The sequence below is a fragment of the Mustela nigripes genome, chromosome 5 (assembly GCF_022355385.1).
Source record: "Mustela nigripes isolate SB6536 chromosome 5, MUSNIG.SB6536, whole genome shotgun sequence".
Classification (NCBI taxonomy): Eukaryota; Metazoa; Chordata; class Mammalia; order Carnivora; family Mustelidae; genus Mustela; species Mustela nigripes.
The window spans coordinates 79515929-79533830 of record NC_081561.1 but is presented as its reverse complement, the minus strand read 5'-3'; the positions used below and the strand labels follow the sequence as shown (position 1 = coordinate 79533830).

Sequence of the window (17902 nt, the reverse complement as noted above, 5' to 3'; positions counted from 1 at the left end):
CTTGAGGTGTCTCCAAATGCCTCCTACAAATGAAGAGGAGAGCGAGCACGCACAGCCTCAGCACATCCTCTTCAAAAGGACTCAGAAAAGATGGCAAATGAAACAAGTCACATTAAAACTTTTACGTCTATGGTTAACATCTGAATAGTCTTTTTTTTTTTTTATAAACATATAATATATTTTTATCCCCAGGGGTACAGGTCTGTGAATCGCCAGGTTTACACACTTCACAGCACTCACCATAGCACATACCCTCCCCAATGTCCATAACCCCACTCCCGTTCTCCCATCCCCCCTCCCCCAGCAACCCTCAGTTTGTTTTCTGAGATTAAGAGTCACGTATGGTTTGTCTGCCTTCCAATCCCATCTTAAAGGTTTATTTATTTATTTTAGAGAGAGAGAGAGAGGAGGGAGGTGGGCATGCAAGAGAGAGCAAGCAAGTGCATGCATGTGGGGGCAGAGGCAGAGAGAGAGACAGGCAGACTCCCCACTGAGCACAGAGCCCCACATGGGGCTCAATCTCAGGACCCCGAGATCACAGCTCTGAGATCAAATCCTGAGCCAAAATCAAGAGTCAGATGCTTAACTGACTGAGCCACCCAGCCACCCCTAGCAGTGGTTTTTTTTTTTTTTTTTTTTAAGATTTTTATTTATTTATTTGACAGAGAGAGATCACAAGTAGGCAGAGAGGCAGGTAGAGAGAGGAGGAAGCAGGCTCCCCGCTGAGCAGAGAGCCCAATGCAGGACTCAATCCCAGGACCCTGAGATCATGACCTGAGCCAAAGGCAGCGGCTTAACCCACTGAGCCACCCAGGCGCCCCCCTAGCAGTGGTTTTAATATTGTCTTCATAAACACGGCCTAAGGGAGGGAGACATGGTTTACTATTTATCTAATGTCTAAAAATAAAAGATTTTGGTTAATAAGCCCAATAAATTAGCATTTAGCATAAGGAACATGTTAATGAAGAAAAGTAATACAATGAGGCAAAACAGTGGATATTATCAAATGCCAAGGAAAGACCCCCAGAAAAACTAATTCAGCAATTAACTGATCAATCCTCTTATAAAATGTAAAGCCCTAACCAATGAGGTGAGCATTGGGGAACAAAGACCACATATTATAAGAAGAGCAAGACTGCACAGCTTTTACGTTGTCGAAGAAAAGTAAACAGATGTTGTTGCTTTTCTACTATATATAAGAGTCATCTGAGTCAGGAATTAGTGCTGTTCAAGGGAATAAAATAAAACCCAATTCAGTATTGTTCCCCCGACTTCACCGACATACAACAACAGAGTCATCGCTTCCTTAACACTCGAATGATTCCCTTGGTGTCCCAGTGGTCGGCATAAGAACTGTGAGTGTTGGGGCACCTGGGTGGCTCAGTGGGTTGGGCCTCTGCCTTTGGCTCAAGTCATGATCCTGGGGTCCTGGGGTTGAGGCCCTCATTGGGCTCACTGCTCAGCGGGGAGCCTGCTTCCCCCTCTCCCTCTGCCTGCCTCTCTGCCTACTTGTGATCCTGCTCTCTGTCAAATAAATAAATAAAATCTTAAAAACAAAAACAAAAAAAAGAACTGTGAGTGTTTTAACTAAAACTGAGCTTCTCTTTAGTGCACACAAACAACCACACAGATTTGACTCAGGTTCCCAGAAGCTGGAATATTTTTAAACTTGCACCACTCCTGATCTGTATCTGGCAGCCTGCTGACAGAGGAAACAGGCTTTATAGGGCAGGTAATGCCTAGTCATCAAAAGGGACTTTCTCCAATTCCAACAACAAACCCTCAGGCTCAGAAAGCCTCAAAAAGCAAAACAAAGTTCCAAAAGATTCTTAATTAGCATTTGTAATCTTTTAGAACTTCTGGCTCTAAATTAATGTTACTCTCTTTGATCTTGCAGTTCTGCAAAGTAAAGAGATTTTTGTATGCTTATAGTTTCATATTTCTGTTAGCTTGTGTTCCATCTGTTTAATAGAGCCCTTCTCAAGTGTGTGTGCAGACTAGCTCTTGGAGTGACTGGCAAATCGGATTCATCCTAGAAATATAAATCAGATTAATAGTTGCAATTCCTACAACTGCTCTCTGTAATTCTGAGCAGAAACACTGGTCCTACAACTTGAGAAGCCATTTTAATGGCCTCTAATGAGCTGAACAGACTGAAATTTTTCACTGGCTTTAGATTGGCAATGGGCTTTTGCCCTGCAAGGTAACACAAGCATTTAGCAGATATTTAAAACATGTTTTACTGTGTTTCTGTGGTTATGTCTAAGCAGGCTTAAACAACATGGGAGCTTAGAGCATTCCACGATTTTTAAGAGATAGCACCTAATTTAGAAACACAATTACAAGCAGCTGTAGGGTAGATTTCACGAAAATGAGCCTATGTGGGATAGATGCCGATGTTCTCTGATGGGTAACACACTGTGAATTATTACTCCAGAGAGGGGTCTTTATACTGAATAATAATTCTCTAAGCCTAGTGTCAAGATCATTTGCATCCATCTCCTGGGGGCGCTTGTTAAAAATGAACTGGGATGCACCTTATACTTCCTGAATCTGTTAACTCTGGAGATGGTACTTTGAAAGCTGCATTTTAACAAACATCTGATGAGTCTGATGCAAAACAAAGTTTGAAACCCAGGTTTATTAAGATGTAGAGGAAATACACACATACTTTTACTCAGTGGTAGACATGCAGAGACTTCAGGTCCCAGTCCCCGGGAAAAGTTGGCCCCTGACTGGACTGGGAAAGCCCCTGACTCACCATCTTGTGGCGAGGAGTGCTGTGAGGGCAGGGACACTGCTGTCGCTCTCCCAAGTGAGGGAAACATCTCAACGAGAACACTAGGCACAACGCAGACACTCCCTACACGTCTGAGGAATCATTGGCTAACTGGAAAAGGATTGCAGACTCACATTTCTATCTAAATACACATCAGGAATTCACATAACCCAACCATCCCTTTGGGTTTGATGTACTGCTGTAGGAAAACAGATCAAAATATTTAACACAGCTGGGGCGCCTGGGTGGCTCAGTGGGTTAAGCCGCTGCCTTCGGCTCAGGTCATGATTTCAGGGTCCTAGGATCGAGCCCCACGTCGGGCTCTCTGCTCAGCAGGGAGCCTGCTTCCCTCTCTCTCTCTCTCTCTCTGCCTGCCTCTCTGCCTACTTGTGATCTCTGTCTGTCAAATAAATAAATAAAATCTTTAAAAAAAAATATTTAACACAGCTATAAAAGGACTCACAGGGAAGCCATCTTAATGTGGGGTGGAGCTTACCAGCCAGGATACCCTGAGTCCCTGCTTACAAGTGCCCCCATCTGGTCATAAGAGGCGGCCCCATTCACTCCCTTTGCCCTATAAATGCTGTCATTTCTGCAGTATATGAAATGAAAATTTCATTTCCTGTAGAGAATGAAAAAGGTAGCATTTCCTATGTGGGACAGGAATTAAAACAACAGCATTTTGGGAAGCACTGCCAAATTTATAAAAGAGTGCTAGTATGTATGCCAGTATTGGGGGTTCATCTAGTCATTTAATAGATACCCAGTGTGGAGACCTTACAACAGTGAAGAATGTAGCTGTTTCACCAGAACAAAAAGTTCATACAGCAGTTGCCTCTTAGATTATATAACTGATCTGTCTCCTTTGAAGGCTGGTGGATGTTTTGAGGTCACCTTGCATCCTTACTGGGTGCCAGGTAGCATGTTCTGTGCTGGGGTGTCTCAGAGAACCAGAGAAGATGTAGCCCCAGCCTTTATGGAACTTACTGTCAAGCAAAGTACACAGACTCAGAAGTATATAACTGAAACCGACAGCGTTATTGGGCTGTGTGCTGTGAAGGAGCATAATGAGGAACCTGAACTACACTCCAGCAGATCAGATAAAGCTTCCCCAAGGGAATGATATGAACTTGAAGCCTGCAAAATGAGAGATGAGCTAGGAGATGACAGACCTGGAGGCTTTAGGCAGAGAGCAAAGGATGACTGAGAACCACAGTGGTTAAAGCATCAAGTTTAAAAACGAGCCTGGCAGAGATGGGCAAGAGGGGCCAGAGAACACAGGACCTTCCAGGCCAGGCTCAGAATTACGGTCTCCATCTCAAGAGTAATGGAGAATCACTGCAGGTGTCAAGCAGGGACAAACAAACAAATTTTCAAATGCATACTCTTGGTTTCTAGTCTGGAAGATTCTGGTGGGGCTGGCCCGGGCCCCCAAATCTGAATTCTCAGAAGGTCCCTGGGACTCTGATGCAAAGTCTAGGAGCTACTGCCGTGGAACATTAGTTGTCCCCACACCCAGCCTGAGCAGGTGGCCTGCCAACTTGCCCTTACAATAACGGTCCCGGTCTGAAAAGGATATACACATTCCTTGCATTGTTACTTTATCTGGCCTGGCTGTGTCAGCTTCCAGATCAAAAGCAATGCCTGGGGACCCTCTGGCATTTGAAACAGGTGAAGGAGGGGGTGGTGACGGGTGGCAGAGCAGCCGCGGTCAATGCCCAGCCCGTGTCTGCTGGACAGCACCCCCTTCCAGCCATGGCGCCAGCTCCACAGTCTTTCCCACTCCGCCTCCCTATATGCATTCCTTGCTCAGTGTGCAACAGGGCTGATGTGCAGGGAAATGACTGTGTGTTCCTCCCCTGGCAGCCTCACTCTGGGACTGAAGGTAACCGCTGTTTAAATAGCTCTGTTCCTTCAGCCTCCCGGTGGGCAAACTTCGAGACTGTGTGTTTTACACAGACTCCCAGAGTGGTTGCAGCAGGACTGTCCCTGCTGTCCACAGTGGTAATCAGTGTGACAGCAAAGCTTTCATGGGTGGTCTCCCCTTCCCCGGCTCACTTCCTCACCTCCCCCACGGAGGTCTTCCTCAGCTCCCAAATAAACCACCTGCAACTCAATCTTTGTCTCAGGGTCCACTTCTGGGGGGACAAATGGTCTCTTGCTGTCCTAAAGTGTATTACAAAAAAAAAAAAAAAAACAAAAACAAACCCCAAACAAAAAATCTGGTAGAGTCTGGCTACCAAAGTTAGTAAATTATTACAAAGGATGCAAGGAAAATGCATTAAAATCTGAATGAAAAATTCTATCCACATATATAACAATTACGAGAAAAGGAGAGAGAACATAATCTGGTATTGTGAGAACTGTCTTCAATGTTATATTTAAAAAAATAAAACATGATCAAACTAGAGAGAGAGACAAACCATAAAAGACTCTTAATTTTAGGAAACAAACTAAAGGTTGCTGGAGGGGAGGGGTTGGTGGGATGGGGTGACAGGTTGAGGAATATTGGGGAGGGTACGTGCTATAGTGAGAAAAAATAAATTAAAAAAAGAAAAGGAAAGAAAGAAATGGGCCAGCCTTTCCTTTGCTCTGCTAGAATAAAAGAATGCCATGCAACAAATAGGTAACCTATTCTTCTTGCCCCGTTAATACAAACTAACATTTACTGAGGGCTTATTATTAGTCACTGCTCTCAGAGCTTTGCACAGCTTACTAGTTTCTTAAGTCCAGGTGAAAGAAATCAGCAATCCAAAAATTTTATATTTACTTATGAAATGAAAAAAATATTAAATATGTTCACACAGATTCCCTTAGAGCAGAGAAACCAGCCAACTTCTACCCTGTAAATTCTACCTTAAATCAACCATTATCAAGCCATCAGATACATTTTTTCATTAACAGCCTTTCTTTTATCTGTTCCCATTTACTATGTTGGCACCTCGTGATCATTTATATCTAAAATACCCAGTGCCATTGGGATTACTGTGAGAACCAGTGACTGCCTGCAGTAGAAAAAGGTAATCCTAAGTCAATTTTTAAAAATATTAAGGAAGAAATTAAAATTTTTAAAGAGTAAATGAATCTGTGTTATTTTGAAACATATTGTGTGGAAGCATTTAGGTTGCAACATCAAAATGTCTGCAATCATCTCTTACATATACTTCTGCGTAAAAAATACAGTGAGGAAAAAAATGTTCACCTTAAAAATTGAGGGGTTATTTTGATCATCTCCCTCATGTTTCCTTTGCATGTAAGTAATCAAATCTTTCAGTTTATTTTTCAGTTATAAAAATAAAGTAAAATAAAAACAGTAAATCTGGGAAGATGAAGGCAAGAGGAAATCCAAAGAGTCTCTGAAAATATGAATAATGGAACACCCACGTACCAAATGAAAGCAGATCACCTGAAGAAACTGACCTTAATACAAAGAAGTCCAAGTATTCAGTCACACAAAGTAATGACAGGTCAGAATTCATTGACTCAAAAGAGAGTATGGGCGAAAAATGCATGACACAGAAAACTATTTAGATGTGAAACATATGTAATAGGTTATAGAGAAAACTAAAAATGTCTGTGGTTGTTCCCTAAATTCTGGGTGATTACATGAAGAACCATGACCACACCTCAGAGAAGACAGGTCACTGGAATGGTCAAATCCACTACAGCTTTTTTTTTTACATAAATTTTGTGTTAAAGAAGACCCTAGGAAATCATCCCAAGGAGATTCTGCTGTGAGGAATCTCTGGCCCTGGGAGTCTGGCCTGGAGCCGGTAAGGTGAGTGAAAAGCCTGTGAGATAGGCCAGCTTGTTCCTCAGAGTCTTCTGTTGGTATTTTAAACAGTATCTTGGCTTCTGAAATCTAAACACTAGGCAGTCTTACCACCTTGTGAGTCAGAGTCAATGAACTCTGTATCTATAATTATTACTATATGAATTAGTGCTTTATTTGTCTTAAAGTAAATTTCCTCACATGGTATGACCTCATTTTGGAGGGCTGGGTTGGGGAAAATGAGTTTACATTACATTAGTCATAGTTTTAAGGGTTAAAAAAAAAAAATCATCTTCCTGTGGTTAATAATTACAGAAGTTACAGCTCACCTCATCCATAGGATAAAATAACTTTTTTATAAGGATAGTGAGGCCTGGGGCGCCTGGGTGGCTCAGTGGGTTAAGCCTCTGCCTTCGGCTCAGATTATGATCCCAGGGTCCTGGGATGGAGCCCTGCTCAGCAGGGAGCCTGCTTCCCTTCTTCTCTCTCTCTGCCTGCCTCTCTGCCTACTTGTGATCTCTGTCTGTCAAATAAATTTTAAAAAATAAATTAATTAATTTAAAAAAAGGATAGTGAGACCTGAAATGCCAGTACTCCAATAGCACTGCTATGAATTTACAATCAGATTAATTAATTCAAATGTCCACCTGGCTCATCCATAAAGATGGAAGTTATAAAATATTTAAATAGAGAATGATGTTGCCTTAGGTTTTAAAATACTCATGAAAGGGGCGCCTGGGGGCTCAGTTGGTTGAGCATCCAACTCTTGATTTCAGTTTGGGTCATGATCTCAGGGTTCTGGGATCCCCCTGAGGTGGGCGCTGCACTCAGTGCAGAGTCTTCTGGGGACTCCCCCTTCCTCTGCCCATCCCCCTACTCACGTACATGTGCATGCATTCTCTGTCTCTCAAATGAATAAATAAATCTTTTTTTTTTTTTTTAGATCTTTTATTTATTTATTTGACAGAGATCACAAGTAGGCAGAGAAGCAGGCAAACAGAGAGGAGGAAGCAGGCTCCCTGCCAAGCAGAGAGCCCGATGCGGGGCTAAATTCCAGGACCCTGGGATCATGACCTGAGCCGAGGCAGAGTCTTTAACCCACTGAGCCACCCAGGCGCCCCTGAATAAATAAATCTTAAATAAATAAATAAGTAAAATACTCCATAAAAGAAACTCCCAAAACCTAAGCACTAAGGAATACCTTTCTACCAATCTGCTTTTTTTTAGTAGTATCCTCAGCTGTTGGAAGGGCACACGACTTTTATTTAAAGATCAAACAAAATCTAGTTCTTTACCTAATAATCCACTGAGCTTAAAATTCCAACTCAACTCTACAAGTGAAATCAAAACTGAATGAGCTCATACAGGTGACCCTTGAACAACATGGGTTTGGACTAAGCAGGTCCACTTATGCATAGATTTTTTTTTCAATAAATTATATATACTACTGGAAATGTACTTTCTCTTCCTTATGATTTTAATAACATTTTCTTTCCTCTAGCTTACTTCATTGTAAGAAAACCATATATAATATCTATAATGTACAGAATATGTGTTAATCAACTGTTTATGTTATCGGTAAGGCTTTCAGTCAACATTAGGCTGTTAAGTTTTTGGGAACTTAAAAGGTGTACTTAGAGTTTTCACTGTGTTGAGTACCCTTAACCCCCCATGTCATTCAAGGGTCAAATGTAGTGCAATTAACAGTTTAATAATTAAATGGAATAACACATATGCAAGCATTTAGAATGAAAAAGAAGTAATGTATATTCTTCACAAAACTCTTCACAGAAATATGAACTGGCATGAAGTAAAATGACTGGAATTTCTAAACTCCTAACACCAAAAAAGTTCAAGCAGAAGAGGAACAAGTAAGAATTAAGCCTGTCTGATTAGATATGCTTTTAAAAACCCTCTGCCTAATTTTTTTAAGTCCACTACTGATCTTCATCATCCTTTTACATTAAATCAAATACATTTTCAATAATGTCCGAGAAAAGATAACCAGAGAACATAAAACATCTGAGATAGAAAACCTCTTTCAACCAGAGTACTTCTAAACAACACTATTATCACTTTAGTTACCTGATTTCAGGAGATGAAGAGATTTCATTTGTGTCTGCCCTTTTATTTCTTGGAAATGATGGACTAGCCGGAGGCATCTCACCACTTAAGCGGTCTGGGAAAATTCGGTCTTTATTCAAATTGATTTCTGAATAGGGACAGTTGGCAGCACTAAAACATTAAAAGGAAAAGGGAAGAACATTCTTATTAGAACACACCTCTAATGAAAATGACAGGCTACAGAACATAAAATTCCAAAATTTAATTGAATGTTATATATATTTACATATGCATATATGTATGACTAAACGTATCGTACGCAATATTTTGTTTCTCAGACCCAGTTTCAGTATATTCTGAGAGCAAATGTGTCTTGGCACTTGATGTTCAGACGCTATCTGATGAAATCTTTGGAACTGAGGAACCATCACTGCAGGATCCCCTCTGTACTGTCCAAGGGCAGAGCCTGTGCATATCTACAAGAACGATCAGCCCCAAGAGAGAAATGCTTAAGACATCCTAGGAGGCCTGGTGATAACGGTGGGTCAGAGAGATCCTGATGGGACAGATGGAGCAGATCTGCTTCCCAAAGTGATTCTCCAGCCTCAGGGTCCTCAAGGGCTGTGTCATTTCCTTTATAACAGCTGTCCCTCTCAAGGAAGGCAGTTCCCCCATGTTCCTGACTCCACATCCAAATGCACACCTGATATCCTAGGCAATACATGTATCAATCTGTAGTTAACCCTGTTTCGGATCTCAAAGGAGCCCGGACACCAACTTGGATCATGACCATCTAGCTTGCTTCCCTTCTATCAGTGCCCTCTGCACCCCTGGCTGGTCTCTCAGGATCCACTTGGGGATCATACCTGCTATCCAAGCAAAGGAAATCTAGGCCACTAACTATTAAATCAGTATTAAGTCAGTATCATCCTCTGCCTAGGCCTCAGCTCTCTAGGCTCCAGAACAACTGGGCAGCCTCTGTATCTCAGGCCTCCAATACACAATGAACCCCTCCAAGTAACGGCTCCTCTGCCCCTCTGGTTTTAGGAAGTCTCCTTAAAACTGGAAATTGTTGGATCTTAGATAAATTATATTAGTGTCTTATGTGTCTCTTCCTCTCTCTAGGTGATTGTGGGAATGTTGATAATCACCCAGGGAAAATTTTTTAAACAATGCATGTCTATTCTCCATCAAGAAAATCAGATAGATACCTTCTCCTAGAAGAGGGGGGAAGAGTTTGACAACCAGGTGATTCTGATAGTGGTCTATAAAACTTATCACAGATACATTGTAAGCTAAAATACAATCTTTATTTTACCTAACTTCATACTGCTCTACACTCTATGCAAAAGACAAACATAAATAACATTCCCTTATGTTTTGACTTAAATGTATATAATGCTAATCCAACAATAACAAAAACAGTAACTAGTAATATTTATGGAGTTCTCACTATATAATCAAGTACTGTACTAAGCACAGTACCTCACTTAAGCTTTACAATATCCTATGAGGAAGGCTTCTCATGGGACAAATTAGGCCTAAAACGCTTAGGTGACTTCAATCATTAGTTATTTCATTCATTTGTTCAACAAGTATTTATCAAGCATCTATTAAGCTCTAATTATCTTTCTAGGCACTGGAAACACAATGGAAAATAAAAAGACAAGGTGTCCCCTCTCATGAAGATGATATTCTAGGAGAAGCCACAATTGCGCAAACATAAATTAGATAACCTCACATAATGACAAACTCCTTGCAGTATGACCTAAGAGAGAAGATGGGGCTGTTGCAGGTGTGAGGAGGGGCCTTTCTGAAGTGGCAGCATTTGAGCAGAGCCCTCAAGGTCAGGAAGACGCCTGCTCTGTCCACACAGGAGAAGAGCATTCTGGGAAATGGGAAGAAGAACACAAATGTAGGGAAAACTCGTAGGGAAAGTTTGGTGGGGGAAGATCAGTGATGGTGGAGTGTATGAGCAAGGGGAGGGGATGCACTAGAGGCAGGTGGGGGAAGTGTTATGTAGGGTTTGGTCATGTTGTTATGTAGGCCATGGTCATGAATTCAGTTGGTTAGGTTACTTTTGATCTGAGGGCACCAGAGGACCTTCAAATAGGAGAATGATATGGTTTGATATACAATTTAATCACTCAGAATAGAATGTTTTGTGGAGGGAAGATTTCAAGAGGACCGAATTGGAGCAAAAGTAGTTTCATAAGAGTAAAGACATCATGGTGACTTGGATTTGGGTGGCTAAAACAGTCACAGTACTTCTGTGATCCCTCCAAGGGAAGCTGTGCATGGATAGCTGACGGAGAGTGACATCAAAGAAGGACTGAAGAATGGTCTGCAGGTTTCTGGCCTGAAGACCTGGGTGGTGATAAGGATGCCTTTTCTCTCCCCACCCCCTCACAAGATGAGAATGATGAGAGAGAAGGAAATATTGTAGGACCACATCAGAATTGTGGAATATTTATTAAACAATCAAGTAGAGATGATGCCTTCCCAATGTCACACAGCAACAAAGCAGCTCAGTAAAATGAGCCCACTATTTCATTTATCTTATCGAGAATGGGCATGCTATTTTAACTCATTTTTATTCAAGTAATGATGTTAAGGAAAAATCCATCACCATTGTCTCTTCTGAACAAGAATCCTTCAAGTACCTCATGGAATCCTTTATGGAGTATTTGTACTAATCAGTGTTTACAGATATAAGTAACAAAAACCAATTCAAAGTTGAGCAGAAATCAACTTACTACAAGGGCATCATTCAGCTCAGTAGGAAGACCGGGCAGTCAGGTTGCATCAGGAAGAAAGGTCCAACCAGCTCTCCTCCCCAGACATAGTCTACACTGGATGGGGGGCTCCTGGGGCTGTGGCCTTCATTCACTCTGCAGACCCCTCAGCCACTTCCACACCCGCCCAACTCCCACCCAATCCCAATTCCACAGAGGCTGCAAACACCAAGTGTCACCTGCCTTCACATCACTCCTTCTGATGGAGGACCCAGCTGGCAGCATCTGCTTGGCTAAATTTCAGTTTTCTGCCCACTCAGTAACTGCCACAGGTCTGAGGAAGGGGAGAGGCCCTGCTCCCTGTGGTTCCCCCAAGAGACGTGGAGCTTGCCTTCCACCTATCTTGTTTCATACAAAAATAAATGACCCAGGCTGGCCTCATAATAAACATGCTTACAACCAAATTTATCAATGAACTCCCCCTCTTCTGATGAATAAAGATAAGAAATACAACCAGTTCCTCCTGTTATTCTTGAGTCTTTGTTTCTGACAAAGGAAATATATTAACTAAGCCTCAGATTGTCATCTTTAACTCTGTTCTATTCTTTCTTCCTCATATTGTGTATTTCTATTACAAATTTATCTCCTTGCGTTTTGTGAACAGCAAGAAAAAAAATCTAAATATAATTCTTTTTTTTTTTTTGGACAAATAGTATGCCGCTAATCCAAAAATACTGCAACCATCACGTTTCACTCACAGTTAAACACCTGGCTTTACAATGACTGAAGAACTATCTACACACCTATCCTCAGCTTTTCTCAGATATGAAGTAAAGAAAATGAGAGGCCTGTTCTTGACCCCACTCACTCCCACACTGTAAGACCCACAATATTCTTTGGGGCTGCCTATCCCCGACTACACACAAGAGGTAACAGCTATAGTTTAGAACTCTTACATCATTCCCTTCCCCTCTCTGTTGACTACATGAAGGAGGAATAGCTCTAAGATCCCTACATATGAACTTGGACAGCTCACAGAGAGGCGAGACTGCAGAACAAAATCAGCCTTACTGTCTAACTGTCTGCCTCTCTGGATTGTTAGGGCCAGAGAGGAATTTCAAACTCTTGTCTTGAAGTAGGGGAAGGGAGCACAGCCTTCCCAGCAGAGATTTACTAATGGGCCGGGCTGATCTAACAAGGGAGTCCCACCATGATCTTATGCTTATACCCCCCTCTTCTTTTGAACCCTGAGAGAAGTAAAATGGGTATACACACCTCACATTTCTACACCTACTCTGGGGTAGAGAAGGAAGCCAGCTGGTTCCTGAAGTGGGTGGTGATTTAAAAAAAAAAAAAATGCAATGCCACAAAATGCAAATGAAGTGTGCTCAAGTGACAGTATGCGAGAAGTGATGGGTAATCCCCCAGACAGAAATCAGGAACCTGGTTCTAAAGGTGCTCTGCCTCTCCATCCATTACTTCCTCAAGAGTGAACACAACTTGTGAGACCCCGTCTTCTCACTTGTAAAACGAGGATGATAACAATGTCATAATTTCCACGGCTTAACTGCATTACACACATTAAGTGCTTTTTTTCCATAATCTTGTTTAATTCCTACAACCCTGGGAAGTTGGCTCCTTGTCTAGCACTCGTTTTACAGATGCAAAAACTGAGTCTTAAAAAAGGGAACTTACTCACTATTGCTTTACCAGTTCTTGGCAGAGTCCAATGATGAGCTCTGACTGTCCTGTTACGTCGTATGGGGGCAAACAGTACCTCGCCATATCGAAGAATGCCCTCAGCTTTAATCTGTGACAATGGACTTTATCTGAGTATCGTCTTCGAGCAAGATACTCCTGTCATAGAGCTAATACGCTTCGACCCATAACTGAATCTCTTTGCCAGTTTGCTTTTTCTTAAATTTACAACATTCATACAGTTTTAAAAGTTACCAGTGCTGATCAAACTTCTGTGGAGAAAGTGGGTTCTCATTAGGCTTCTGATCATCTCTAGTTTCTCCTGTACTACCTCTGTGTATCATGTACATAGAGATACATACACACACGTATCCACATATACATAACTCTTTACCATGATGGAGTTCCTCAGAGAGCAGAGGAAGCAACTCATGCAGGGGCACACAACTATCTACCATGAGGATTTCATCAGGGTACACCCTGTTCTACTGGCAAATAATTCCGTATCAGCTTCACACACGAATGTCAATGTGCCTCCAGTCCCTCTATGGAGGCAGTTTTTTCCTATGACAGACTGGTCCAGCTGATGAGGAAAGGGAGGAGGACTGCCTTATTCACTATTCCCCACTGCCACCTTTGAAATCCTTTTAATTGTGGATACGTTTACTTAAACAATTAGGTAACATTTCCAGTTTTCTGAGTGATCACATAATCGTTCTCACACACTATCCTGACCAAAACCTGAGTCAGGCTCTATCAGGCCACATGCTTCTTAAATGAGAGTCTAGGAGTTACAAGCAGAGACTGGGTGCCATCCAAGCCTCGGTTGAATTCTGATTCGGCCACTGTCTGACCCTCAGGCATGTACTAACTCCAACCCTGTTTCCTCACCTGTAACAGAGATTAGAACAGCACCTGTTTCACAAAGCCACTGTGAACAGTAAGTGAGATCACACAGTAAGTCCTACAACAGTGCCTGGAACACAGGAAGTCATCAATAAATCCCACCGGTTGTCAGTATTCAAGAAGCCGAAGCAGACGAACACATAACCAGTATGGTGTAAGAGAGCATTGGCAAAGATAAACAACAGCATTAAAAAGTCCATACCATGCCTCACTTTTGGAGGTTCTCTGCTTCTCTCAGGAAAAGGGTGCTACTCCATTCATGCCTCTATGAAAACCTGTTTGCCCCAGACTGGCCTTCTTCGGTGTAGGGACCCCCTCCTCTGTGCGGCCCACCACCTCACCCTGCAGCCAGCCCAAAGCAAGCACTCAGCAAGCGTATGCTGGCTGCAGGGATGGACGGATGTTCAGTCAATATGATGTTTACAGTTTGCAAGTGTCTGTTCACATTTTTAAAACTCTCCATGGATTCTATGATGACCTTTTAGAGGTTGTTGGAGATACTCCCCATTTGTTCTTGTTTATTTCCTCCATGATCCAATCTTACGTAGAAAAGATTTACTTCTGAAAGCACTAGAGATACACAATATCTTTCATATAACTTTAGTTCTCCTTTAATCTCCTCCCCTTCTCTGACCTTTCCATAGTCCGAATGAATGAATCAACAAAGGGAAACACCACACCACCACCCAGATTAATGCTCCCTTGCTAGAAAGAGAGCATGGAGCAATCTCGCTACCGAATGTCCCTAGAGACATGAACAAAATCCACATTCGACTCACTCACTGATCATTTACATTTCAACATCTGAAAACATCACATTCTCAAAATTCATAGCCGAGACACATGTTCTATTTCTAACACCTCTTACATCAAATTCAACTATTATAATTTTTCAGAGAAGCTAACAACAACCGCTAGTCAAAGCATAGCCTTTTGCTTATGTGTTCATAAAAGTGATTATTCTTGCTTAAAAGAGCAACTTTCCTTGTTATCTAAGCAAAGAATGCATGTTTTGATTTATGCAGTTTCTCAGTAAATTAGTCCAAAGAGAATTTTCTCATTATGTTTTCCTAAACACAGCATTCTCAGCAAGGACAAAAATAAGTGCCAGAGAAATGAACCTTTTCAAGAATATCCATGAGGCTGCAGCTATGCCACAGTCTACTAATGAAATGGAAAACAGGCTGTGCCTGTTAAGGATTAATAACCCGCCGGACACAGAGCTCTGAGTGTTGTAAATAGGACAGCACAGTTGGGAAGACTCAGAAAAGCCAGCAGAAAGGGCTAAGAAGAAGGGGAGAGAGCACAGGCCAGGAGCTGATGGCGGCTGCCAGTTGTCTGAAGCCCACGTACCGCTCCTCGCCGAGGCTCCAGCCAACCACCAACTCTGCCCCAGGCTCATGCACAAAACTGCTAGTCACGCCCTCCAACTGACAGAACACCAGATGCCACTTCTTTATCAATATATGTCTTCAAGCCCGAAGGTCTACTGCTTCCTCTTTCATTCCAAAAAAATGAGTAATTCTCTATCGGTTCCAGTTAAACGGAAAGATTTCTTTACCGCATCTTTCCATAAAATTTTCCACGACTCGTCCCACAATGCCCCCCCCTCTTTTGGCAGATACGACACCGCATCGCTGAAGAAATGCTCTGGAGAGAATCACCGCAACTTTGTGAAATGCGTGTGGCTCAGCAGAGGAGCCCTCAGAGGTCCATGGTATTGCTGGGGAAAGGTGGTCGTAATGAGTGGACAGTGCCTTCAAGCAGGGGACAGGACTGTCACCAAAGACCTTGCCATGACAGGCAAACCTCTCAGCTCAGGCCAAAAGCACTCCTAAAGAGATGATGGACATTGCTTTAAGGGGGGTTTCCTTCCCAGAAGGCCAAAACAAGTATTTCAACTGCCCCACAACAACATAATATCAATATGCATGCTTTAAAATAAAAACAAAAACTTCTGTATTCTTGTCCTTAATTTTCCTCAAATTTCCATAATTTGAACAAACTACCTCAGTCCAATGAATATCTTGGGGTTGGTAACAGGTCAAAGGTTCAATATTACTGTTCTGTATCTTATATTTTAATTAAATTATGTACAGCTTTATATCTCCATTAGTCCCTGAGTTCCTTGAAGGTTGCTGTGACTAATTCTTGGAGCAGGGCCTTGAGAGGCACTGCGAGGGGAGAGGTCAATAGCACACACCCTTGAGCTAGACTGGGTGCCATTCCCTGTTTCCCCCTTACCAGAGCCAATCAATAAACCTCTCCAGTGCCATAGTGGCCTCATCAAAAATTGGAAGAAAATAACACTAGGACTAATAGGGTAGTTCTGAAGGTTATCCATACATGTAAAACAGAGCAGTACCTTGTGCAGAGGAAATACATGCTCAATAAATGTTAGTTATTATTGGGGAAAAAACTCAAAAATATTTACTGAATGAAATTATTTATATACAATGGAAATTTATTAATGCTAGTGGGTTATTTCTGGCATTTAGACTTATATAATGTCTGAAAAATAATCTAGCTGCCTTCACTCAGCAACACTAAACAACTCTGAAGATATAGTATATTTAATTCAGTTTGCATTAATCATATAACTTTGGGTTTGCAATTACATAAACAATGAAAAGGATTTTTCTTTTTTAATTTTTTTCATTCTTTCCTTCTTTCTTTCTTTTTTTTTTTCTTTTAAATTATTTTTTAAGCAGGCTCCATGCCCAATGTGGGGCTTGAGCTCAGGACCCTGAGATAGAGAGTCACATGCTCTACTAATTGAGAGAGCCAGGAACTTCTGAAAGGGATTTTTATTTTTTTAAAAGATTTTATTATTTATTTGACAGAGAGAGATCACAAGTAGGCAAGGAGGCAGGCAGAGAGAGAGAGAGGGAAGCAGGCTCCCTGTGGGGAGCTCAATCCAGGATGCCGAATCATGACCTGAGTCAAAGACAGAGGCTTAACCCACAGAACCACCCAGTGCCCCTGAAAAGGGCTTTTAAGTAGGTATCTGTAAATGGAATCACCATCCTATTCTTAGACTATTTACTCTAAAATAGATTGAATCCCATGAAAACCTCAGGAGGAGTGTTACAAAAGGACGATAAGCAGTATTTGAGGATTCAGAGATTAAGGAAAGATGGAAGGAAGGGAGGAAGGGAGGAAAGAAGGGGAGAAGAGAAGAGAAGAAAAAGAAAAGGAGGGAGAGGAAGAAACATTAATTACATCACTTTTACAGTTCCTATTAACTCTCAGAGGAACAGGTAGTACAATGTTCAGATTTTTCAGAAGACCCAGATTCACCGTGCGTACAGACTAGATAAACAAGGGACCATTTTCCTTACTGGGCAATCCAATTAACATGCAGTCAGAACACTTACACTGACAAATGGTGATTTTAATACATCCCTAAACCGGTGATGCTTCTGTTCCTCAAAAATCACAGTCAAATCATTGGAACTTCCAGGTATTTCATAAGATTTTTAAATGCCTACAAACACCCTCAAATAGCCTACACAATACATCAAATTTCAGATGCATAATTTTGATTTCTTTTTTAAGTTACTTAGGGGTTAAAAAAAATACTTGAAAAACATTGTTTTGGATCAATGCATTCTCAAGTGTGACTATTTATATTTGTGCTGCTTATGAGCTTTGCTGGTAATCTATGATAATCTCACTTCTCATTATTCAGATTGTTGAGTCCCCAAATCATATCATATTCTATCAAATAAAGACCTTCAACAGGGTCTGTCTTCTTCTCATTATTAACGGTTAATCCAATATGACTCTTTCAGAAAATAACTGTTTGGACAACTGGTCAGGCTGTCAAGAAAAGGCAAATAGCTAGAGTAAATTTATTTTAAACTGTGAATGCTTTTTTCAGGAATGCAGGAAGACTTAACTACAGATACACTCTTCATTTTTACAGGGTCACCATGGAAACCACAT

At 41.5% G+C, this 17902-nt stretch overlaps 1 protein-coding gene across 7 annotated transcripts in view; it reads right to left on the bottom strand.

The window, feature by feature from the left end:
- Positions 1–17902, bottom strand: part of L3MBTL3 (L3MBTL histone methyl-lysine binding protein 3) — a 111799-nt gene that overhangs the window by 23354 nt on the left and 70543 nt on the right. For all 7 annotated transcript variants that reach the window (XM_059400706.1, XM_059400712.1, XM_059400708.1 and 4 more), the window contains one exon: positions 8637–8786. In XM_059400706.1, the coding sequence (XP_059256689.1) occupies positions 8637–8786 (150 nt within the window). The remainder of the gene's footprint in view (positions 1–8636; positions 8787–17902) is intronic.